The sequence below is a fragment of the Mus pahari genome, chromosome 1 (genome assembly GCF_900095145.1).
Source record: "Mus pahari chromosome 1, PAHARI_EIJ_v1.1, whole genome shotgun sequence".
Lineage (NCBI taxonomy): Eukaryota > Metazoa > Chordata > Mammalia > Rodentia > Muridae > Mus > Mus pahari.
Window position 1 is genome coordinate 53,880,620 of NC_034590.1, and position 24,858 is coordinate 53,905,477.

The 24,858-nt window shown below is 43.9% G+C and overlaps 1 protein-coding gene across 4 annotated transcripts in view; it reads left to right on the forward strand.

Moving 5' to 3' along the window:
- The window catches only part of Adamtsl3 (ADAMTS like 3), a 276,839-nt gene that overhangs the window by 40,938 nt on the left and 211,043 nt on the right, over positions 1-24,858 (forward strand). For 3 of the 4 annotated variants that reach the window (XM_021210057.1, XM_029532349.1, XM_029532345.1), the window contains exon 3: positions 3,643-3,762. In XM_021210057.1, coding sequence (XP_021065716.1) covers positions 3,643-3,762 — 120 coding nt within the window. Of the gene's footprint in view, positions 1-3,642; positions 3,763-24,858 lie in introns of those variants that run through there. The other variant, XM_029532353.1, reaches the window with a different exon arrangement.

Here is a 24,858-nt window from a genome sequence, read left to right on the forward strand (position 1 = left end):
TCCTTCCTTCCCTCCCTCCTTCCTTCCTTCCTTCCTATCTCCATCGAATGCCCATTTTCTTCTGGTCCACCCTGAGTCCAGCCACTCTGCTCTTCTCTCTGTATCTCAAGCCCACTGATATCCTTTCCAAGTGAGGGCTTTGAGGATTGCTCTTTAACCAAAATACACATCCTTGCTTTTTTGCATGCTGCTCCTCTCTCTGCCTTATGAAATAGACAGATGCCATCTTTCCAGCCATGCTTAGCTGGACCTCGTCTTTACAATCGTGCCCCCTTTTCCTTGTTGTCCTATCACCCAGGACACTTCTTTCATAACATGTACAGCTTCAGCTTCTCTTGTTTGCTTACTTAGTTTTTTTGATGGTTCTTCCCCACCAAAAAGGTAACCTCCATAATTATAGGGACCTTACCGTTCATGTTTCTCATGGTGTTCATAGCACTGAGGCCTGTGCTAGGCATTAAAGCGTCTTTGTATATTGAATTAATGATCAACAGAATGGATTTCTTCATGTTTTGTCCAAGGCTGGGATGTTCCAGCGCATGCATAGGCCTGGGTCAGTAAGGATGTGCATGCAAGTCCTTATTATATCCATTTGTAAAGTAAAAGTTTGGGCCTTGGTGACTTCTAAGGCTTTCATGAACTCTGAAGGTAATGGAAACAAATGAGAATACAGGGTTGGAGGGAGGGCTCAGTGGTTAGCAATGCTTGTCGCCAAGGCTGACAACCAAGTTAGATCCCTAAGACCCAAGAGAGTCCTGACTCCATGGTGTTCCACATTTGTGTCATGGCGCATGAATGCTCACTCATATATGCATATTTAATAATAAAAAGAATAGTTATTATTGTGTTAGTTGATCTTTTGATTTTTGGTCTTTAACTTGACACAAGCTGGAATCATTTGGGAAAGGGGCCTCAGCTCAGCAATTGGTTCCCGAGTAGGTCTTTGGGAAATTTTCTTGATTGGATTCTGTGTGTGTGTGTGTGTGTGTGTGTGTGTGTGAGTGTGTGTGTGTGTGTGGTGTGTGTGTTGGGGGGCAGCCCACTGTGGGTGGTGCCATATCTGGGAATGAGTCCTGCGGTGTTTAAGAAGGTAAACTGGGCAAGCCATGCAGAACAAGCTAGCAAGCAGCTATGCCCTCTGCTTCAGTTCCTGCCTTACGGCTTCTGTCTAGACTTCCTTTCATGATAGGCTCTGACTTGGATGTTTAAGCTAACTAAATATTTTCCTCCCCAAGTTGATTTTTGTCAGAATGTTTTCTCACAGCAGTAGAAAGCAAACGAGGGCTGGGGTGTTAAGTATCTAATAACAGTTTAACTCTAACCTAAAATGAAATTTATAAAGAAAATCACACAGTTCTTTTTGTCTGGTGCTATTCAGTTTAGTAGATTTATCTATTCAGTGTCTCTTGACTAATTTATTGTGTACTGACTTTTCTATTCAAAGTTCATTATTCAAATAAATGTAATTGATTGATTGATTGATTTAGACAAGCTATATAGCCAAGGATGTTATTGATTTTTGATCCTCCTGACCCCAATTCCCCAAATCCCGGGATTACAGCCATTCACCACCAAGCCCAGTTTATGCAGGGCTGGGGAATCAAATCAGGGTGTTATGCAAAGTAGGCACCATTTTACCAACAGAACTCAACCCCTGGTCCCTGGTTCTGCTGTAACCAAAGCTTGTGTTACACCATGGGAAGGTGACACTGGGACCACAGAGCTGTCAGGAGTTCTTTGCATCCTACTCTTTCCTGGTCCAGAAAGCAGCTTCCTTGGAGTGATTCTTCTCATCTCCTATTTCTTTTATTTTTTTAAAGTAATTAAATTTTTTATTAGATATTTTCTTTATTTACATTTCAAATGTTATCCCCTTTCCCAATTTCCCCTCTGAAAACCCCTATACCTTTTCTCTCCCCCTGCTCACCAACCCACCCACTCCTGCTTCCTGGCTCTGGCAGTCCCCTCCCTATACTGGGGCATAGAACCTTCACAGGACCAAGGACCTCTCCTCCCATTGATGACTGACTAGGCCATCCTCTGCTACATATGCAGCTAGAGCCATGAGTTCCACCATGTGTTTTCTTTGGTTGGTGGTTTAGGCTGAGGGGACTCTGGGGATATTGGTTAGTTCATATTGTTGTTCCTCCTATGGGGCTGCACACCCCTTCAGCTCCTTGGGTACTTTCTCTAGCTCTTTCATTAGGGAACCTGTGCTCTGGCCAATGAATGGCTGTGAGCATCCACTTCTGTATTTGTTAGGCACTGGCAGAGCCTCTCAGGAGACAGCTCTATAGGCTCCTGTCAGCAAGTTCTTGTTGGCATCCACAATAGTGTCTATTTTTGGTGGTTGTTTATGAGATGGATCCCCAGGTGGGGCAGTCTCTGGATGGTCATTCATTCAGTCTCTGCTTCAGGACCTTTGGAAGAGCAGTCAGTCCTCTCAACTGCTGAGCCATTTCGCCAGCCTCTCATCTCCTATTTCATGGTTACTCCTTCCCAAGCAGGGAGAGGGGTCACTGTCAGGGTGTGTGCAGCCATTGTTGACCAAATAAGACTAAGCTTGTGGGTGTCATTTCCTTTGCCAATTCCCTCCTTGTCAGAATCAAGGCAGAGGTTCTGGACAGCATCCCACACCCTCAGCCTCTCTCGGCCACCTCTGACAGGGTCATGCTGGGTGGCACAGGGGAGTGGATCCAGGCCCATTTACCTGAGGCATATTCCACAGCCATTGGTGCTTCAGATCAGTGATCTACATGCACACGTTTGAGTTTCCCAAGGACACAATGAAGCCTTTCTGTGAAACAGGCCTATATAAACATGGGTTTGTATGAAAACTTACAAAGTGTTCTGAGGAAAGAAAAAGAAACCTCAAAGGAAGTATGATAAAATAATGAAAAGTTGTTATTATGGATTGCAGGGGCTGTGGGTGACATCTCATTGACTTTCACAGCTGTCTGCGTTTTCTAAAGTTCCTGTAATGAACAGAAATTTTGTTTGCCGTGTGGGAATAAACCTTCCCTAATCTTTCACATAAAGAAGAAAAAGATGGAACAAAGGAAGGCAAGAAAGAAGGAAGGAGTAAAAGAAAGAAAATGAATTCTGCAGGGTTGGCGAGATGAACAGCGTGGGCTGTTCTCCTAGGGACCAGAGCCCAACTCCCAGCTCCACATGAGTAACAGGACTGACAACTACCCGTTACTCCCATTCTGGGGGGTCTGACGCCCTCTTCTGGCCTCCTGGGGCACTAACATACATGTGGCATACATTCACACAGACAGACAAGAGGCATGAACATAAAAATAAGACAAATCTTTCTTGAAGAAAAAGAAATCCTAAAAGCAATGGGTTTGCAGTCATGAAAGTTGAGCAAGTAATTGTTCCATGGTTTTAATTGCTGGAAGTTGGAGCAGGGAGGAAGAGAAAGAAAAGGGACCCACACATGTGCCAGGTTGGGATATCCTGGTCTAAAGTGTCCCCGCATCAATGTCTGATGCGCCTCACCTTGCCTCTGGCTCAGAGGACACTTTTCTCTTTATGTCATGAGAGTGGTCGTAGTGGGATCTTTTGGATTCTGCCTCCTAGAGGGACTTTCCTGTTGTCTTATTTGTGACCTTGTGACCTTGTGATCTTGCCTTTCAGGCTACAGCAGAGAAGTCTCCTGGAGCCTACTTCCTTCCTGAGTTTGCGCTCTCTCCTCAAGGCAGCTTCCTAGAAGACACCACAGGGGAGCAGTTCCTCACGTACCGCTATGATGATCAGGTAGGAGGACTGCAAAGAATCTCATCCCGCATTGCCTTCTCTTCCTCAGAAATGCCAGTAAAGGGCTGGGGAGCGGCCCAGTGCTTAAGAATCCTTGCTTGCTCTGCAAGCATAAGAACTCAAGTTTGGATCTGAAGCACCCACAGCACAAGGCCTTGGGTGGCGACGTGTGTTTGGAAGCCCAGTGCAGGACAGTCAGGTCAGTGAGGCCTGTTGGCTGTCCACCTAGAAGAGAAACACTCAGCTCTGGCTTCAGAGAGAGGCTGTCTCAAGGGACTAAGATAGACAGTGATACAGGGGGACAAGCAGAGTCTCCTCTGGCCTTCCTACAAGCACAGGTGCACACATAGATACACATAGACACATGTGCACGCGCACATACAGTGTCTACACAATAGAACATTGTGTTCCTCTGGCCAGTATTAATACAACAGATCCTTGACACCATGCAGGAACCTGAAGCTGCTGGCTGCAGTGACTTCCTGCCCTGTAGGCAGTTGGGCTCTGCCTGGAACACTGGCTCAAGAATGACTCTTGTTTCTCTCACAAGAGATGAAGTTTTAGATATCACTAAATTTATTCTCCCTGAGAGAGTTATCAGAGGAATCGACCGGGTTGTCGTTGCTTCTCCGTCCTCTCAACTGTCACTTCACTTCTTATGGTGGGTGGTGGTGGGGGTGGGGGTGGGGTCTCTGCAAACACCAGGGCCAGCAGAGGGATGCTCCACATGCAATGAGAAGGAAATCCGGTTCAGCACAACTCAACCTATGTTGGCTTAAACTTCTAGAGTCTGACATCAGTAGTTTATTGTAAGGGTATTTGAATGCATTACATTTTGTGATAAAATAAAATAAAATAAAAAAGTTTCCTGGCCTAACACAATCCTCTGTGCACAAGGAGGCATATTTACATCAAAACTTTTCTTAAAATACATGCCATTTATCCTGTGAAGGGGGTTTCTAGAGATAGACTCGTGTGTTATCTAAAGGGCCTAAAGGGTGATCTGGTGTGGTCTCAGAGGACAGTGTAGAGGCCATCTGGCTGTTAGCCACCTCTGGTCCTGGTTATGGGAGCTTGGGGGAGCCCCTGGCTATATAGATAATGCAAAGGTCACCTAAAGTATTAGCCACCTCCGGTCCTGCTTGTGGACTGGCCCTACAAATAATACATATTTTACCAGGCTTGGACCACCTTCATTTCCAGCCTTCTGTTGAAGAGAGAATCCTGCATGTTTAATAACCCTGTGTTTAATAGTCCTGGCTTCCCATGTGCTTATCTATGAGTTCATGGACCTTTGTGCTCCCAACAGCTTCCTTCAGGAGCACCAGCACCTTAATTTTCTAAGGCCATTTCTTAGACTGAAACAGACTATGTATGCAGATGTGTGTGTGTGTGTGTGTGTGTGTGTGTGTGAGAGAGAGAGAGAGAGAGAGAGAGAGAGAGAGAGAGAGATCACTTAATAAAGGCTAATTAGAGAATTAAATGATGCTTACTGTGATGTAGGGATCTGGGCATTTAGAGCGATGGTTCTCTTTTGATCTCAATTCACCGTGTTCATATTTAAGATTAGACAGGCCTTTCGCATCACCTCAAATTGTGAGCTAGAACACCAGCTCTGCCAAATGTCAGTTTCTAGCTGAATACCTGAAGTCCAGGGTCAGTGGCAGAGAATAGAAAGTGGAGATTTAAACCCATATGGGACCTGTGTGGCCCTGGTACCTAAAGGCCCCAGTAGAGATGAAGAGCCAGGCATGGTCATGGTCACCTTGTCATGGAACACAGTGGCATTGAGGGGGATGGATGATGATTTGGGACCAGCTGTGTTGTCTTTAGCTGTGTGGTCAAAGGTCAGCATCTTGTGGTTGGCTTAGATGGACCTAGGAAGACAGCCCTCAGGAGGAGCAACTCTGAGAGACTTAATCTATTGACGTGATATGTGTGAGACAAAACTACAGAGAGCAGGATCAGTTCTAGGGTTGGCTGGACCTGGCCTGGGCTGTGGGTTAGAATGAGGACTGAAGTCTCACTTAGAATGAGGACTGAAGGCTAGTACTGAGGAAAGCCTGGACCAGAGGCCCAGATGGGGAGGCCTGGTGCCTAGGGCTCTATCTCCCCCAGTCCTCGGGACTATGACCGAGTTACCTACCCCTGGTGGGCATAGTTCTACATCTGGGGTTGGTAATGAGGGGCAGGTCTGTGGCCTAGAAAACTTCCTGTTGACACAGAGCTTTACGGATCAATAGTGCATGATGAGGCACGATTATACTTTTTAACTGTAAAGTTCAACATTCAATCACTTCTCCAAGTTCCCAGAATCAATCTAATCATGGGAGCTGGGCTGAGCCAGGTTAATTGTGGATTCACATCACTAGCTCAACCATTTGGAACTGGTCCTCAGTAAGACCCGAGGATCATTAAGCTATGTTCTCCCTTTCTATCCTATGGGTCTTCAGAAGGTTTGTAACTTATAGCTCCCTCTAAGCCAGAAATCAGTGCACCAACCTTTTCCCAAATGAGAACTTTAGAGAAACAAAGTAAGAAACAGTAAGGGTATTATTTTCTCTGGACACAAACAGGTTAGGAACATGTACTGCTCTTGCATAGGGCCTCAGTTTGGTTCCCAGCACACCACCACCTGTAACTACAGCTCCAGGAGGACCAATGCGCTCTTCGGGCCTCCAGAGGCACCTACATTCATATGTCCATGCTCCCTACCCTACATAGACACAATTAAAAATGAAGATAAATTTTAATTAATGTTTATTGATATCTAACTGCCCATGGAAGGAAGACAATTCTGAATTGTCTTCAACAACGAAGTCTGAATTCTAGGACTTGGCAGATTTCAGGTTTTTAGGGTTTTTTTGGGGGGGGGGGTTGCGTGTGGAACAACTACCAAGATGAAGAGAGAGAATGTTGAGCTCCACTGGGGGTCTCGGCAGTCTTTCCTAATCAATATCCACTCCCCACGAAGGACACATGCCTCTAACTCTGTCCTTGGTATTGGCTGGTTCTGTCTACCCTTCAGTTTTTATCCAGGTAGAATACATGGCATGTGCTCATCTGTGTCTGGCTTCTCTCACACATCTGAAAGCTTTGAACAAGTCTTTGGATCCAATCGCATACAAGATTTAGTGATTAAGCATCAGTTTAGTGTTTGTCTCATCAGATGAGGCAGACTGCAACACTCTGGGTGGTATTCCACCATTTTTGCTTCACAGGAATTCCCAGAGTGTCCTTAAGTGTTTTGCAGGGCAGTCGATGCAAAGATTCCTTACCTGGAGAAGGGGTGGGGCCGTGTTCGTTATATAACAGCCAGAAAGTGGTGGCTGTGGCTGTGGCTGTTACCCAGGACAGCTCTGTCCTGCCAGGTGGCTTGGGTACCTACCTGCCAAGTGGAAGTGTTTATACTAGCATTGGTGGTTTGTTCTCGCAGTGGCCTGGAGCCAGACTGACAAAGTACTTGTGCAAATGAGGCCCCAACCTGGACTGTAACGTGGTTGGGGCAGAGGTGGGTTCGCTGGGCTCTTCCTCCCCACAAAACACTCATTTTATAAAATAGGAAGCAGGTGGTAGGTGTGTAGACATTGGCTTTCTTGAACAACTCCCACAGGACTCTTGAAAGTATTCTATCCTGGGCACATTTTCACGAAGACCTTTCGGTCACTTTCCAAATGTCTCCAGGATTAGGTGCCTGGAAAACTAATAACCCCTAGGCCTGTATAGCACAGCTAAGGTGCAGGCTGTGTTTAATGAGACACATAAAAGCCACATCGTGGCTCATTCGGGAGTGGAAGCAGCTTCTAGAGAGAGCAGAGCCTGAGGCCAGCCGGCTGCCCACTGGGCTGCAAGCAGGACTGGTCAGGCAGTCTTCATGTTACGCCATCTAATGAGCCTGTAACAGTGATGTGACATCTGTGAGCCTCAGATCCTTCCACTGTTTTCCAAAGCAGAATGAGTGGGTTTCATGACCTTCCCTCCTTCCACTGTTAAAAAAAAATAATAAAGGCTAGTTTGAGACCACAGATGGAGTATTCCAGCTGCCGTGTTAATTGGTTCACTCTGATTACCCAGGCAGTCTGGCCAGTAAAGCAATGAACTGTTACTTCGAGAATTAGAGAGTTGTACAGCTGGTGGAGACTTCAGTTCCAACACCTCGTTCCACAAGTCAGGAAAGCAGAGACTCTAAGTGTGCACATGACTTAGTCAAGGGCATGCAGATGGCTGTTTGAAAACTGAACACCACTGCCCTCCACACCCCAGACTCTGCTGTCCCAGACCATCTCCATCTGATTCTCTCAGATTTAGGGGTGAGTTTGTTCCTTTGTTCCTTTCCAAAGACCTTGATCCCATGGCTATGGTCATGGAGAGCTTTGGGGACCACAGGAAACCACAGTGAATGCTTTGATATTAACAGATCGCTTTACAGATTCAGACTCAGCAACTTGGGAATTTGGGGGTTAGTCAGGAAGAGCATCTTATAAGCCTTATTATCCCTCCCGTTTTTTTTTTTTTAACAGAAATCATGGTGTTTTCAAAGTCAAATCAAAACAACGCTGCCTCCTGCTAGGTAGCGCATCTTCCACATGAGAACCTTTGGACACTTGGATGTAGTATAAGCATACATAATTACAAAGCATAATGTACATAAGCATGCAGAGTAATTACAGAGAACTTGTCTGTGATACTTGCTGTGATGGTTGTGGCTAACATAGTCTCACGAGCTGGTCTCTAGGGGAAGCACTTCTGTCATTCCTTTTCTAGAGGACAGCAGCTGCCTGTGGGTCCTGTCTATTGTCCTTTGGCCCTTTCTCCAGCTGGAGTTGTGTTTAGGGAGTAAGTAGCTCCAGGTCTCCTGGGAAAGGGAGATGAGGAAGTCATGTTCGATGCACACTTCACCTTGATGCAGTGAAGACTGGAATGTGAGGCACCGCTGTGGACACAGGTTTACAAGTCTGTAACAGGCTTTGTGTTTCTCCAGGAAAACCTGCTTATTTAAATGGTTATGAAGATTTGTGTGTGTGTGTGTGTGTGTGTGTGTGAGTTACCCTTTCTTTAGTCCTTCGTAACTTGTTAGGGGTGAAGAAATGAAGGCACGTCCTCCAGGCCTGTTGGGTTGTAGAAGTAGACTTCCTTCTTGTTGATAGCCACAGTTACAGGGGAAACAATGTAAAGCCAAAGGCGACTTAGAAATTCTGCCTCATCTGTGGTTGTCTATGCTGTGTAAATTGTCTCTACATGCTGTGTGCCCATGTTGATGTAATGTCAGCCTTGCCAACTTTAAATAAGGCTTCAAATGAGCAAAGAGCAGGACATGGTTAGTTTTGAACACGAGGATGAGGCTAGGTATCCAGTAAACATTGAGACAAATCCGAAGTAAGCTTGGGACCCTATGTAAGATTACCTTGACTTCACAGTGGTGAGCCATTTAGATCTGTCTATACTTCCCCATCCCCCTCACCCTGTAAAGGGATGTAAGTGTGACTCTCTCCATTGCAGGTACCAGGGACGGAGCCTGTGACTAACTTAGCATTTGTGTTGTCTCTTCCTGGCCTTCATATATATGAAGTTATTCTTACTTGCACTCTGCTGCATGCTTGCGTCCTTCGACCGCTTGGTTCTCAAGTTCATATTTCCCCCTTCCTACCTGCTGTCTTCCTTCTCCCTCTCCTCTTCTCCCCTGGGCTGTAAACCTGGGGTCTTGCACATGCTAGGCAAGTGTCAATCACTGAGTTGGCTAGCCTCAGCCCCATTTTGTAATTTGAACGCTGAGAAAGAGCCTTACTGAATGGCCTGGGTAGCCTTGAACTTTCAGTCCTACTGCCGCAACTCCCCAAGTACCTGGGATTACAGGTCTGTGGCACTGAGCACGTCATCTGCTTTCTTCTACTCACTTGTAAGCCTTAAATCTAACTTCTAGGATTGTCTTCAGCCCTTTGTCCACACCACCTGGAATAGCCATCTTTAATTTTAAAATGTCAACAACTTCCTTGAAGTCACATTGGTTCTATTGCACATGATTCTGCAGTTGGGGGGAAAAACAGATCTGCGCTTGTGACATCTGTGACGGCAAATCTTGGTTGGCGATTTGACATATCTGGGAAGAGGTATGATCATTAGAAGAATTTATCAGACTGGCCTATGGGCAGTTCTGTAGGACATTTTCTTGACTGATAATTGGTATAGAGGGGCCTAAGCCCACTCTGGGACATACACCCCTGCATAAATGGTGGCCTAGGCTCTATAAAATAGCTAGCTGAGAAAAATCAGAGTGAACAAACCACTAAATAGTGTTTCTCTGTGGTTTTTCTTTGAGTGCTTGTCTTGTGTTCCTGCCTTGACTTCCCTAGATAGTGGAATATAAAATGTAAGATGAAATGAACTGTTTACTCTCCAAGTTGCTTTACATAATAACATTTATCACAACAACCGAACAAACAAACAAACAAACATCCCATCCACCATGGCACCTTAGGTACCATCTGAGGTGATTCTTCTCTCTTTCCCTGCGTGCCCCTGACAGCCCACATATGTGATGTCTTCATTCAAGATGTGTGGGCCAGTTTGCATTTCTTATGCTTCCTTGGCTGGGGACCCAGAGGACTGGATGTGTGGCTCTGACAGGCCCTTGGAAGAATGCTTATCAGAGTTAAAAGGAATCCCAGTGGCCTGGCTCTTCAGGTGAGGAATCGGAGTTCTGGGGAGAAATCCTGTCCGGTCCAGGCTCCCGAAGCCGGGCACAGCAAAGCCTGTTCTCTGCCCTTAAGCACAGTTAGGACTTTTTTTTTTTTTTTACCCCCTCTTACATCTAATCTGTGGGCAGGGAAAGTATGAGAGAAATGTTTGAATGAATTTTTAAAACTAGCAATAACAACAGTATATCAATAATGAAGTCTTTGTGTAGTCTTACCCCTCAACCTCTCTCAAATGACATCTTTCTGATACCATTATGCCAAACCTAAGTTTCCCTTTTCCTTATTTAACTATTGATTTATGCATTCTTTCTCAGGAGAAGAAGTCCTTTTGCTACCAGTACATCTTTCTCAGAGTAACTCCTTCCCAACTTTTCATGAACATCTTGGCCAGGAGCTGTGTTGTGGTTAAGCTGCTGGCGGGCCGCAGAGCCATCACTTGGGATTTTCAAGTTATTTCTGGAATAATTTATTTTTATTTTTATTTTTATTTTTTTTTAGCTTGGAAAGCTTATAGCAACTCCTGAAGTTTCTGGTAAGGGAAGATGAACCCAGCCCTTGGGTCTATGGGGTTCTGTCGTCTTTTTCACTGACCAAAGTGAGTCATCTACATGTTCTCCACACAGGAGCCTTTCAGTGTCCTTCCCGGCCACTGAGTGTTATGTTTTTAAGGACCAAGCCGTTAGAGTTTGGATGGCTCATTCTTTTGTTAGTGAGTAATACCGATTGAATGGAGCCATGCTCCTTAAAAATTCTAAAGATTTAGCCAGCTAATGAGAAAGCAAGCTTATGGTCTGCTAGGAAATAAGAAGAATATACCAGTTGGGATGATGTGTATTCTGACCTAACTCAGGCACACAGCAAACACACAAACCTTGCATGTGCAACTTGTTGAGGTTGACTTTGGCCCACGTGAACTCCGAATTTCATTATCTCTGAGATTCTCACAAATCAGATAATTCTCCAGGATCGATGAGTTCATCTGTTCTGTTCCTTGAAGTTCAATATCCAGCTCTTGAATTACACAGACCTTGTTCTCTTTTTATACTGTTCTTCCTAGACTCATGCGGGGGTGGGGGAGTCCTGTGCTTTTTTTTATATATACCTTTGCTGTGCAGATTAAATGGTAGATATAGAAGAGGGACATTCAAGACAAATTCACCTGCCTCCCCCAACTATAGCTGCAGATGCTGAGAGACATGCTCCCCTCCCCCCACCATCCCTCTTCTCCGAGATCAAGCCGCGTCTTACTGGAAGATTCACAAAAATTTTCAAACACTTCAAGACTAGGTCATTTCGAGCAACATAGGTCCATCCTTTATAGTCTTTGATGAATGTGTCCGCTCTTCCCCACTGTCCCCTCTCTTCCACAGTCTTCAGGCCTTGCTCTGAGCTGTTTCATGCTTTGACATTGACTTTGCACTCCCACTACCTCCCACTGTCCTCTCATGACCTAAATTCCTACTTTCTGCTTCAGGTGCTGACAAGGCTCCCCTCCTGCCTTCCACGACTCAGTCATCAGACATCATGAGGCTGCAGTGGGAGTTTGCCCTGCCCCAAGTCCCTGCCACTGCTTCCTGATCAGACTTTTGTCCTCACAGTGATTTTTCTCTCTTGGAGATGGATGCTATCTATCCAGATCACTGAACTGAGCACTCACCAAAGTGTTTACAAAGAGCCATTCCCTCATCTCTTTCCTCCCTGTTGTCCTGTCATGATGCTGAGACTGGTCCAGGATTGTAGACATCTCAAAATTCCATTGACACCATCATTTTTCTAGTCCTGTCTAGCTCCAGTGGTCCTCACTCACCTTCTACCATTTCTACCTCTTCCACGTTGTCAGCCTGCACCTTGTCATACTTCACACAACCAGCTCTCTAACGTCAATCCCCTACCTTCAGAGCCTCCAATGGATACTCTTATTACCCACATACTTTTAATATCAAAGAGAGGTTCAGGTCTCTTATCCTTCAGTTCGTCTGAGATGGCCAGAGGTCTCCTATTCATCAGCGCCATTTCTGCCCTTTTATATTCATAGATTTCCCGTTTGTGTCCACTGAGTAGATCAGTACTGTACAGATCCACTGGTTGGCCCTTTTCTTTTATTCAGGTAGCCTACTGAGCTCTGCTGTACAAAGTCACCAAATAGTGAAGGGCAGCCTCTATTAGAGGTGGATGCCTTACTATGACCTTTGATTGTCTCTGGTTCTTTACTTTGGCCCCTTCTATCATCTCCTAGTAAGCAACATTCCTGCTACTTAGTCTATTAGTGTCTCAAATGAGCACCAACCTTACATACTGCTATGCTTTGTTCTCAGGCATAGCCAAGCTAGTGGGTTTTAGAGATCAATGGAGACACAAAACAAAGATCTGTTGCTTTGCTGCCCAGGCCAGAGGGAGCCATGCCAGGCAAGAAAAGCCATCTTTGATTCTCTCCAAGCTGAACTTGGAAGGACTAGGTGTAGAAGCAATAATGGAATTTTCCCCATCACAAGGGATTTGAGGAATTGTTTTCATTGGCTTATTTGAAGTTTAGAAACATTTCCTTTGCTGTGGCCAATTCTGGCCTACATCACAAAAATACAAGCAGAGTTTGCAAAGAGGCTCCTGGTAGCTAAGTCTCCAGGAGATCAGATCATCCAGTGGGTGCTTCAGTCTGCTCATTCTTGGAGTTTTAACATGCTGGACTGTGTTTCCTTGGATGTGGATTTTAGGGAGTTTAGGACAATCCTGAGGGCTCCTCTGGTGGCAGGGAAACTGTCTCTACCCGCTTATTCTGACAGCCCACTGCTTTGCTCTCTGCTTTAGTTACCCTTTGGAATGCTCCTAATCTCAGACTTACGTGAACTGCTAGACGGTGGCCTGTGTCCTGTTTTCCTAGACTAAGACAACCCCAGCTTCTATGCTGCTTTCTGGCCTGGACTTTACTGTCCTCTCTTGAGCTGGGCTCCTCTAGTGGGATAAGTGTTCCAAGGTCTGGCTGTGGAGCTTAGTAGGACATCCCAAGGTCACACACAGCACAGTGTGTGTGACTGTTGAAGACACCTCACTGTCTTCTGTGGTTGGACACTCTCTTTGCAGCATCAACCAGTCCATTTCTAGGTCAGGTGTGGTCAATTAAGTTGCTGTGCTTTCTCTCTGGTCTGTCCTCTGCTGCAGACCCAGCACAACTTGCTTCAGACACTTTTCTCTTGTCTCTTATACTCTGCTCCCGTCCTTTGAGCAGGGTGATATTTGTTTATTTTCCTTATCAGTATTTCTTCTTCAGGGAACTCTGGAGATATAAAGTATTTGCAACCTACTTTTAATAAAGTTTCAACCTCTCCTCTAGCCCACTGCCCAGCAGAGGAAGTGGAAGAGAAAAGTTATTAGGATGGGGGGGGGAAGCGGACCTGTTTAGCAATAGTTCTTTGGGGGCGAGCTTGATCGTCTTTCTCAGCAGTTCAGTATTGTAGCAAAAACCAAATATGACTCAGTAGTTGCAGACCAGTCTCTAGGCAGGCAGATACCACACACTAAACAGCAGTTACAGTCCAGGCCTCTCAGCAGGCAAATACCAGGCATGAACCTGCAGCTGTAGTTCAATCCTGAAGGAACTGCAAGGCTTACCAACTGGCCTGAGGTGAGTCTGCAGAAGTGGCAAGTTGCTGCAGGAACCTCACGAGCAATTCTTGGGCGAGTTTCTCTCAATGGTGGGGTTATCACAAGTTGATCTCAATAACGCTATGTAAGGCGAACCAATACATGTGTTACATTAGTGAAGAAAATTGAGGCAAAGCAAACCAAACCAATGCTCAGTGCTGGTCTCCCACTGTCTGTGGAGTCATATTGATACTCCGTCATCAAGCATTCTTTCATGTGTTTCCTATATCTAAACATCCTTTCACCTGTTTCTGCTTCAGGAAAACATTCTTTCACATGTTTACATTAGCAAAACATCCTTTCATCTGTGTTCTCCAGCAAAACATACTATCCTCACCTTCACTTCCCACCTCTGGGGGTGACTCCTACTTGCAAGTGAGTCAAGGCCCATCTTCTCATTTTTTTCTCCCTCCTTTTCTCTCCCTCCCTTCTCTTAGATTGTTTGCCTTAACTCCATCTTCCCTTCCTTCTTCTACTCACCCCACCTCATTCTGGGGTTTCTTTTTCTTACAGCATTTTTACCTCCTAGTCTTATAATTTATGGATAGTGGATGCAGGGAGTGAGAAGAGAGAAAGTGAGGTCTTTTGCATGTCTGAATGAGCCTGGAGGACTTTTTCATCCAAGCTGCAGAATCTGTGGGGATCTTCATCATGCGCTGTCTAGCAAGCACAATCAGGCTTTGAGTTTGGATGGTTTTCTGTTGAGCTTCCTACCCCCAGGGTCAGCAGTGACAGCTCTGAGCAGTGACTGGTGACTCTTTACATGGGCTCTTCCCTGAGACCACTTAGCTTATGCCCATCATTCTGCATAGGTACATCCAGAACACAGTTGTTCTGGATGGGTTTTCATTTTAAGTTAATCATGGGCAGCAGCTGGCATGAACACATTTGAGTGGTGTGGAAATTAGCATCCATAACCAACACCTCTCTCCCTTGAGCTGCAGTCGTTTGATCAAGATTTTCTCCCTCAAGTTTTCCATTGTCCCCCCTGAAATTCTCATGTTCCTTCCTTCTCCTCTGCTCCTATCACAGTGGTTATTTCTTCTGCCTCTTTCATTAGGCTTTGAGCCTCGAAGAGACAGAGGCTGCATTTTCCATGAACATTTGTTTGTTGATGATTACGCCCCTTGTCCAAGGGTAAAAACTGGGTCCTTATCTGGATCCCATTTCCTCCTCTCAAAGACTGAATCCAAGTCTCAGAGTTGCCTTTCTTCATGTCTCCTCTTTGTATCTCCTTCTGCCTACTGCTGTGTCCAAACTGAGCTTCGCATCTTATGCCTTCCCACCTCAGGTGTACCAGGCCATTGGCTTCCAATACTCTCCTTGGAAAGTCTATGTTTCCTACAGTGCATGGCTGAGGCTCCACCTTCTCCAGAAGCTGCCAGGGAGGTGTCTTCCCCTTGCGTTTATTTATGAAGACCTTGTTGCTAGCTACACTACTACTAGGGTCAGGACACAAGCCTGCCTGTCTGACTACTCTGCTCCTGAGCCTCGGAGCAGCCAGTGATGAGACCAGAAGTCACTCTTAAGGTGTAACACTTTATTTCTGAGTTCTCTTTAAACAATAAATACAAGTTTCAGAAGTTTTACTCATCGATGTCATAATAAAGAGGCTTTCTTATGTGCATATATTTGGTTCTACTTCTAAATCTCTGCATGCAAAAGTGAAGAGTTTGTGTCCTTTCCTCCAAACACTTAGCACAGAGGTGTGGCTTTGTCTCAGCATTCTGGCTGCTCTGCCTCCAAGTCTCAACTCTTTTCACGTGATAATCCTGAAGGAGAGAACCCTCCTCCACTTGGATGAGTCCCCTGATCTCTTCCCACTGGGATTTAATGTAAACTTACTTTTAACTCTACAGAGTTCAAAGTTGCTATATGAACTTTCCCTCCTACGAAGAAAGCTAATATTTTAAAAACTTAACTTTTGCCTTTTTTTTAATTAGACCCAGGGTATATTGAGATATATGTACATTGATTGATATTCTTTTAAACATTTAGTTAATTAATTAATATGTGTATGGGTGTTTTGCACACATGCGTGCATTACGTGTGTGCTGAAGCCAGTGGAGCATTGTGTTCCCTGAGCCTGGAGCGGCAGAAGCTTGTGAGCTACCATGGAAGTGCTGAGAACCGAACCTGTGTTGTTAGAAAAGCAATCAGTGCTCTTAACCATCTATCCAGCCTTGATATTTGTGTGTTGAATGGAGCTATACTGCTCTAAAGGATACATTAAACGGAACTGTGCTGTATTTGAGAGCCGAGTTCTAAGCACACCCCTCAAGAAAGCTCAGAGTATAATGAACCAAAACCTTTTGTGCTTGAGGTCTGTTTGATAGCACAGGATGTTTGAGGACCAGTCATTCTCCCCATCAGTGCCTCAGTAGGTGTTGATAGGATCTTTGTAGGATAGAATCTTTGTAGGATGCTAGATATTGGCCTGGATGTGGGCTACAGTAGTGTACCTTGGTGCTGCCTCAACATCCATTCTTGCAACCAGAGAAGGCCCTTGATTAGAACTAAGATCAGGCCATCTTTATGCATGAGGAACCTGTGCAATGGGGCCTGTGGATGCTAATTACAGTTTCCTCTTCTCAACAATCTTCTGTGTCTTCTTCAGCAGCACATACACTAAAGTTATTGTTGTAAACAGATATTAGTATGGCCTGTGTATGAGGGTGGCATGCAGTATGGAGATAATGGAAGCCAACAGGAAAGGCTGTCTGTAAAAGGTGTGAGACAAGAAGGTGGCGCAGAAGTGAACAGTAGAACCGGGCTTTTCTGTGTGCACCTGTACACATGTCTTGTACATTTGATTTTGGGGTCATGCAGACTGTCACATATTTGTACAACAAGGTTAGGCTTGAAAATCAAAGCTAAAAGAACAGAAATGAGAGGCCCATTAACCACGTATAGAGAAACTCAGCCCAGCTGGCTTTAACTCAGCCATCTGACAGGAGATGGTGGTCATGAAGGAAAGGTGTTGAGTGAAAGACTAGACTTCTTACCAGAATCTTGTCAGAGCTGGTAGCGCTGTCAGGCTGCTCTGAGACTGCTGTGTGCATAACGTCAGATAAAAGAACAGCACAGAGGAGACTGCTTCTTCCAATTCCTGGTATGTCTGAGGGCCCATATTCTTAGTGTAGGGGGAAGGCAATGCCGATATAAAACAGGAAATTAAGTAAAATTCTGTTGTACTCAAATTGGATTGTAAGTACCTGTATAGACCCTGCAATGTCTGTCTTACCCAAACAACAAGGTGCTCTTTCCAGGGTAGGCCTTAAAATGTGGGCAAACAGGCATCTAAAACCTGGCAACAACCCCATGCCTGGAGTCTGATCTCTCACTACCATTTCTATAGAGTGATTTGGAAGAACCGGGACTCTGCAGAATAGCGTAGTCCAGGTTTGAGGTGGAAGCATGAGAGCCTGACCTGCACCATCGTGTAATTATCATGTAACAAAGAAACTATTAAAACTGCTAGAATCTCATCAGTAGGATTCAGGAGCCAACGTGTAAGAAGTTAGGAGCACACTTTAGACAACTGGAGCATCAATACACTAAACAGCCAGCCCTGGGTTGAAGCTTGTATAGTGCGTTAAAATCACTACATTAATAATGACACCAAAGTGAGTTAGTCAATGTTGGTGGGTGCTTGAGAGTCAACTCATTATCTTGAAACCCAAAAGAAAATTCACAAATATTTATATATCATGGTGGTTAATCTCGCTTGTCAATCTGACATGCCTGGGAAGAGGGAACATCAATTAATGAATTGCATTCATCAGATTAGCCCGTCAGCAAGTCTGTGGGTGCGTTTTCTTTGTTGCTAATTGGAGTCAGGTGGAAGGGCTGGATAAGAAAGGGTAGCTGAATGTGAGCCAGTGAGCAAGCCAGAGAGCAAGCCAGAGAGCAAGCACCACTTCCCCCTTCGATGGACTGCGACCTGCCACTGTGCGACGACATAAACCCTTTCCTGTCTAAGTTGTTCTTGTGGTAATTGTGTTTACCAAAACAACAGAGAAAGTAACTAGGATGGGTGTGTGCATGCATGTGCCCACAGATGGACAGACACACATGCACACACACACCACACTCAGTTCTATCCATGGTCTTGTTAACAAGGGATGGTATGACAGTGTCTTCACTTTGCAGCTCTATGGACTGATGGATGGATCGAGTCATTGACACTCAGCACCTGCTCACGCAACACATTCTGGGTCATGTGATGGGAGAGAACAATGATCCATTGTGGTATCTTGCTCTCTATGCTGGTGACCCTTCCAAAAGTTGACACATTAGATGACATTTTCATTTAAAAAAAAAAAAAACAAAAAAACCCAAGATTGAACTAAGATACATGTTGACCGTCAATGACATTCATTCAGGGTGGAACTGTACAAACAGGCTGAATCACAGCTTATTAAACTGAAGGTTGCAATTCCATAAGGGATTGTGTCACTAAACATGGGAGTTGTAAAAGAAAAACAAATGACAACGGGTTTCTGAAATCACAGTGACCAAAAAATAATTTAGAAACAATCCCCTAATGAACCTGGGGCGCACCATGTCACATCACTCAGCCTCGCCTTGGGCCTGGACACACAGCAGGCACGCTTGGCACTCCTGTGCTGTCACGCCATTCAGCACCGACCATCGCTGCCTCAAACACCTCGGCTTAGAAGTGAGGCTGCTGTGTAGTGAACTGCAGTGCTTACATACAAACTTGTCTGCTCTGACAGAAACATTCTGGTTTAGTTATGGAAAACAAACTTGAGTGCCTTCTAACCATTTCTCAGCATATATCAAATCTAAACTAGTATATCTTCGGATCCTGCTGTGTCATAACTCATGATTTTAGAAAAACATATTGGAGTTGCTGTGTTTTAGAAAACAAACAAACAAACAAACAAACAAAAAATAACAACATTAAGTGAATTTTGGCTTGGGGTTAGGAACAATTTCAAACAATAGCTAAAGAAAGCTCTAAACCTATATTTTGTACTATGGTTTGTGTGAAGCAGAGTTCTGAGCATTCATTACTGTAGAATGAAAATATTAATCAGCTCTGGAAAATGTTGAAGATGATCTGTGTCTCCCAGTATCAAACAAGTTAAGCCAAGACTTAATTCTTTATGATGAATAGATAAACACACTCATTAGCACACATCACATTAGCATACATCTCATTAGCATGTATTTAATTAGCATCTCATTAGCATGCAAATCTGCTCTGATCTGTAGTAAATGGAAGTTTTATGTGTATACTAAGCAATTATTTTAAAATAAATTTCCTCACCATGCATTATCAATAACTGTTGGATTTATGCAGCTGTTTTGTGTGCCCACACTCCCAGCTGTGTAAGCTTTAGAGTGAGGATTCCTGAGTGAGGAAGCTTGAGCCCCTTAGGGCTTAGTAACACAGTTTCTTTTCATTGTTTCACTAATCATCTTCTTTTATTTATTTATTTATTCACTTTACATTCTGATTGTAACCTGCTCCCCCCTCTCCTCCCAGTCCCATCCATACAGGTCCCTCCCCTTTTTGGGTATCACCCAGCCCTGGGACATCTACTAAGTACATCCTCTCCCATTGAGGCCCAACCATGCAGTCCAGTTAGGGGAGGGGGAGCCAATGGCAGGAAATAGAGTCAGAGACAGCCCCCTCAAATTGTTATGGAACCCACATGAAGACCAAGCTGCACATTGCTCCAAATGTAACATAATTTCTTCATCACATACGTTGACAAGCAAAAAGTAAAGATGAGGAGTTATAACTGGCAAACCAATAAACCAATAAAATGAGATTTGAAGACGTGCTGTCAATTCTGTGTCAATGTCCTGTTTAAATATTGGTTTAAATAAGCAGAGAGAGAGAGAGAGAGAGAGAGAGAGAGAGAGAGAGAGAGAGAGAGAGAGAAGATCAACTGCCATGCTGTTACAGTAAAGAAAGCTGAAAAAAATGTTCTGTAAGTTGCCTTTAAGTATTGTGAAGGTGTTCAGAAAGTACCTCTTTACACAAGGACAGGTAAATATTTACTGGTGGAATTGTACTATTTTTTTTTTCCATTTGCTTCAAAATAGTGTGGGGAGGTCAGCAACGAACAATGCAAGATGGCTTTTGATGGCTGATGGTGGGACACAGTCCTGGACATGAGGTTCATTTTACTATTCTGTGTACTTTTGTGTATATTGAAAAACCTTATATCATCAGAAGTAATGAGATTAAAACGGCAGTAGCATGGAAACAGAATAGAAAGCAATGCAAGGATTCCTGGGAAGAGGACTGGGTTCTTCCTGGAGGAGTCATAAGGAAGCTGCTCCTGGGGGTGGGGGTGGGGGTGGGTGGGAGGGGAGCGGCTGAGCTCTCCCAGGAGACAAGAGCAGCCAGCGATTAGCCATTCTGTCAGGCTCTGAAAAGCATGGGGGGGGACACATCCTACATTCTGACAGGAGAACTGTTTGAGGAGCATTGGTTCAGAGGCTGGTGACAAAGGCTCTTTGCACTTCCCGTGCATACAAAGTTAGAATATGCCCATGGCCACTGCAATCTGAATAGCCATGTCAAACACCAAAATATTTTTATGACAGAAATATGCCCAAGTGTTGGCAGTGGGAATGTTACCACTAGCATATTTTACAAGTTGAGTCTATTTTGTTCTCTAGCGTGAAGCAGTTTCATTTCCTGCCCTATTATAGGGCACTGGCTCCTAGAATATAACACGTGTGTCCCCAGTTCAACTCACTTTAACACAGAGGTTTATAATGTCATGAGTTTGGTACAAACCTTTAATGGAAATACTTTAAACCAGCATTTTAAAACTTTTAACACAGAAACTATTCCACTGATAGTTTTTGAGGTTAAAAATAGCACACACGCCAGATTTCATTGTAAAATATTATAACAAGAAATCACAATCAACAATCCCGGGTTCGGACGATGGTGTCGGAAGTCTCTTTTGGTTCCTGTGCAGGTTTAGTTAACCGTTTTTTATGTTTTTCTTTGTCTCGTTGTATTTTGTTAAGAAGCCCCAGCTATGCTTCCTCAGGGAGTGGGGCTGCCCTTACCTGGGGATCAGGGCCGCTTGGCAGAGCTGTAGGAAGTGCCCCGAGTTTCCATGTAGTCTGCCAGGTGTGAGCCTGTCATGGCTGTGTTCCACAGCTCTCCATTAGCCCCAGCCCTTACCACACAGCACAGGAAACCTTGCTGGAAACAGGCGCATTCATCAGCAGTATCATTCAACACCTAGACTGAGCAGTCGCTGTCGCTGGAGTGTGCAGTGCTGCTGTTCTGTCTCCACCTGGGAAGGATTCTGACAGTTTCACACTTAGAGGCCCTCAGTGAAGGGTTTGGGTGCATGGGGTATTTCCCCCCCCCCCAAGGCCCTTGTTCAGCCCCTACTCCACTATAATTCTACCCTAGGCATTTTAACTTTATGGAAGTACGAATAATGGGATATCATGGAGCCTATAAAATGTTCTTGAGTTTGAAAACTCCCTAAACACTCTTAGATGTTACCTCTTTCCAACATAAATTTACATTCAGTAACGTAAGGAACACGTAGCACCAGCCAATTACAATTTAAGAGGACACTGGCTTTGCCTCAGCGTAAAGCTCAGGACAGGCGACCAGAGGCTAAAAGACATGAAGCTGCAGATTCCAAAGTAAATCAAGACACAGAAGGTGCTGGAGCATTCTAGATTCCCCGGGGGAACTGAATTAGACAGAATGTACCCCTGATGGTTTGGGTATAGAGAAAAATGCAGTAAAAATAAAAACGACGAGCAGACGGCGAAGGCTGTCTGTGCTAGGTAGATCTCCCAGATCTGACCTGTGTATGCACGAGAGAGGTGAGAGCAGGTGGGAGAGAAGCAGAAATTAAATAAACCCGGAAAGATGGCTTCAGCTTGCTCAAGGCTTCTGTGGAAGAGAGTCTATCACTAAGCCTGCATATCAGTTACAAGATTTGGTTTCTCTCCTGATTTCAAGATAATTAGAAAGCAGAAGTGGAAACAAGTAAGATGAATACAGATTTCTATATTCTGCATCCGAGTAACCCAAATAGACATTAAGAATTTTAAGCAAAATATTATAAGCCCTGCAAAATATAGGACGTTTTGCAGAAGCAATTTTTGACAGAAGAGGAAGCAAAGGTGCAATGACATCTATGGAGGAAAAAGAAAGATGTGAGTGCTTATCTAAAATTACGTAGCTAAAAAAAAAAAAAATCATACTGAGACATGAAACTGTAATTCAGGGCCTGGAGCGATGGCCCAACTGTTGAGCGCATCTTGCTCTTGCTGAGAACATGTGCTGGGTTTCCAGCACTTACGGGGCAGCTCACATCTGTCTGTAGCTTCAGCTGCCCTGATTCTGTTGTCTCTTCTGGTCTCCTCAGGCACATTGTACACCTGGTGCACACATGCAGGCAAAACACTCGTACACGTTAAAAACCAACCCTGCAGCCTCAAATACTTTCAAGAAGCATTTAATAAGCACAATAAGTTTTCACTTACTATTATTGTAACAAGTCATTGACTGGTTAGAAAAGTAAATTTAAATCTTTACCAGGTTCCAGAATAAATCCCAGATGAGCTGAAGAGTTAAACAAAAATTAAACTGTTCTTTTCAAAGATCGTAAAAGTGTCTCAAATTTCTAGTGAAGAAGTTTAGAATACGTAGAAAGCATTGATGGCTGTTTCTTCTTATGATACTTACAATGAGAATTTGTCAAAATACCTACTTAAAGAGTAGGTAAAGGAATGAAATTTAATGTTCCAAGAGGAATTCAAGTGCCTGGTGATCAATCGTAGAGGGCACTCAGCTTCCTTTATAATCAATGTTCCTACATCTAAGGAACAGTCAAGAGCATTCTCTGTTATGGTATTGCTCCACAAGAATGGAAGGAACTGCTGATCTAGTGCTAGTGATTGCGCTGTAAAAGACCAGGCTTATGAGGTGCCGTGGCTGCCAGGTCTCACTTGGTAGCCTTGGTGACCTTGGAGTCGGCTGTATAGAGCAGATTGGTCTTGAACTCGCAGAGACCTCCCTTTCTCCCTCTCTGTGCTGGGATTAAAGGCATGTGCCACCATGACACTGACTAGCTTCATACTTTTTGATCAAATATATTTATTTTTTGGTCTAGAAAACACCTTTTCTGAGAATTCATAAAAGCAATGGTTTTAAGTTAAAAAAAATGCTTATAATTTTTGATATAATTATTTATATTACTCAAATTATATTACTCAGGAATAGTGTAAATATTAAATCATGAGAAATAGCTAGTTATGAGATTTCTGCCATGGGATATTACAAACTTTTATGATGCTTATATATTTAAAATAATAGAAGGTGCTAATGTGAAGTCTTTCAGGTTAAGTATCAGTTTACAAAATAATATAACAAATCTCAGTTTTATTCATATGAGACTAGAAAGAAAGGCCATGGTGCTAACAATGGGTCACTTCAAGTTGTGGCATTGTTGGTGTTTAGAGATTTCTAAGGCATTTTCCACATATGGTTTGAATTTTTTTTTATTGATTATAAGTGAGATAGACTCTTCCCATATAATTATTAAACAAGAGTACTTTTCATTTTAGCGCAAACAGTCATACAATGCTAAAGCTTGATTAATATTACCCTTAAATAGTGGTGAAGAGCATTCAGCGAAGTGACTAATGATGCTGGGATCCTTTGGAAGTTAGAGGTCACTTTGGCAAACAGAAAGAATTGGAATATAAAGACTCCCACTTTACTTAATAGGACCCTTCTTGGATTTACTTTTGTTTTTAATTTTTCTTAATTATTTTTATGAAATAATTTCACTAAGAGATGGGAAAGCTTGGGTTTTCATTTTTCATCTATAGAGACACTGTATCACTGTGGTAGTTCCCCCTGCCTACCTTGAACCGCTCTAAGCTTCTCTTCAGAGCACATAAATCCAGAGTTCACCCTTGGGAGAAGCCCATGTTTGGTTTCACCTACAGAGACCCACACATACCCATTCTTTATGAACATTTGGTTGAAACTGTATTGTAAGTTGAACATGAGTGTCCGTCTATTAATAAAATCCAGGAAGCCATAATAATTGGGTTAAGATAACCATCAACTTTCCTACTTAAAATTGCTGATATCAAATAATTCAGTAGAATACTTTTACGATTGAAGATTGTGTAATATTTTTAAGTTGGATATAGTTGGCCTGGGCAACCTAGAAATGTTCCTTTGCCACGCTGCCCAAGCATGAGAGCTTATTCCCCAGTTCTACAGTGATGGCATTAAAAAACAAAACACAGTCATGTGCTGAGCCCTCAACACAAATTCAAAGAGAACACAGGACACCGTAGTTTGTGAGGGGCTAGTGATGGTTGATTGTGTTTGCCAACTCGTCTGGATTGGAAGATACTCAGGATATGAGTAACACATGGGAACAGTGTGCCTGTGCAGGCATTGCCAGAGAGCATTAGGTCACGAGGGCTCATACCTAATGGATGGATTACACATTTGGACAGACTATTGGCAAGTAGTGGGACTTTGGAAGATGGGTCCTAGTTGGAGGAAGTGTGTCTGGGGACATTCCTGTGAAGGATTTATTTGGCTCTGGCTGCTTTCTGTTGCTCCTCTTTGCTTTCTGGTCACTGAGAGGCAAGCAGCTTTCTTCTGTCATGCCCTACTGCCATGATGGTCCTGCCTGCCTACCATATGCCTAAAAGCAATGGAGCCAGTGGGGCCCTCTTAACTAATGAGACAAGATAAATATTTCTC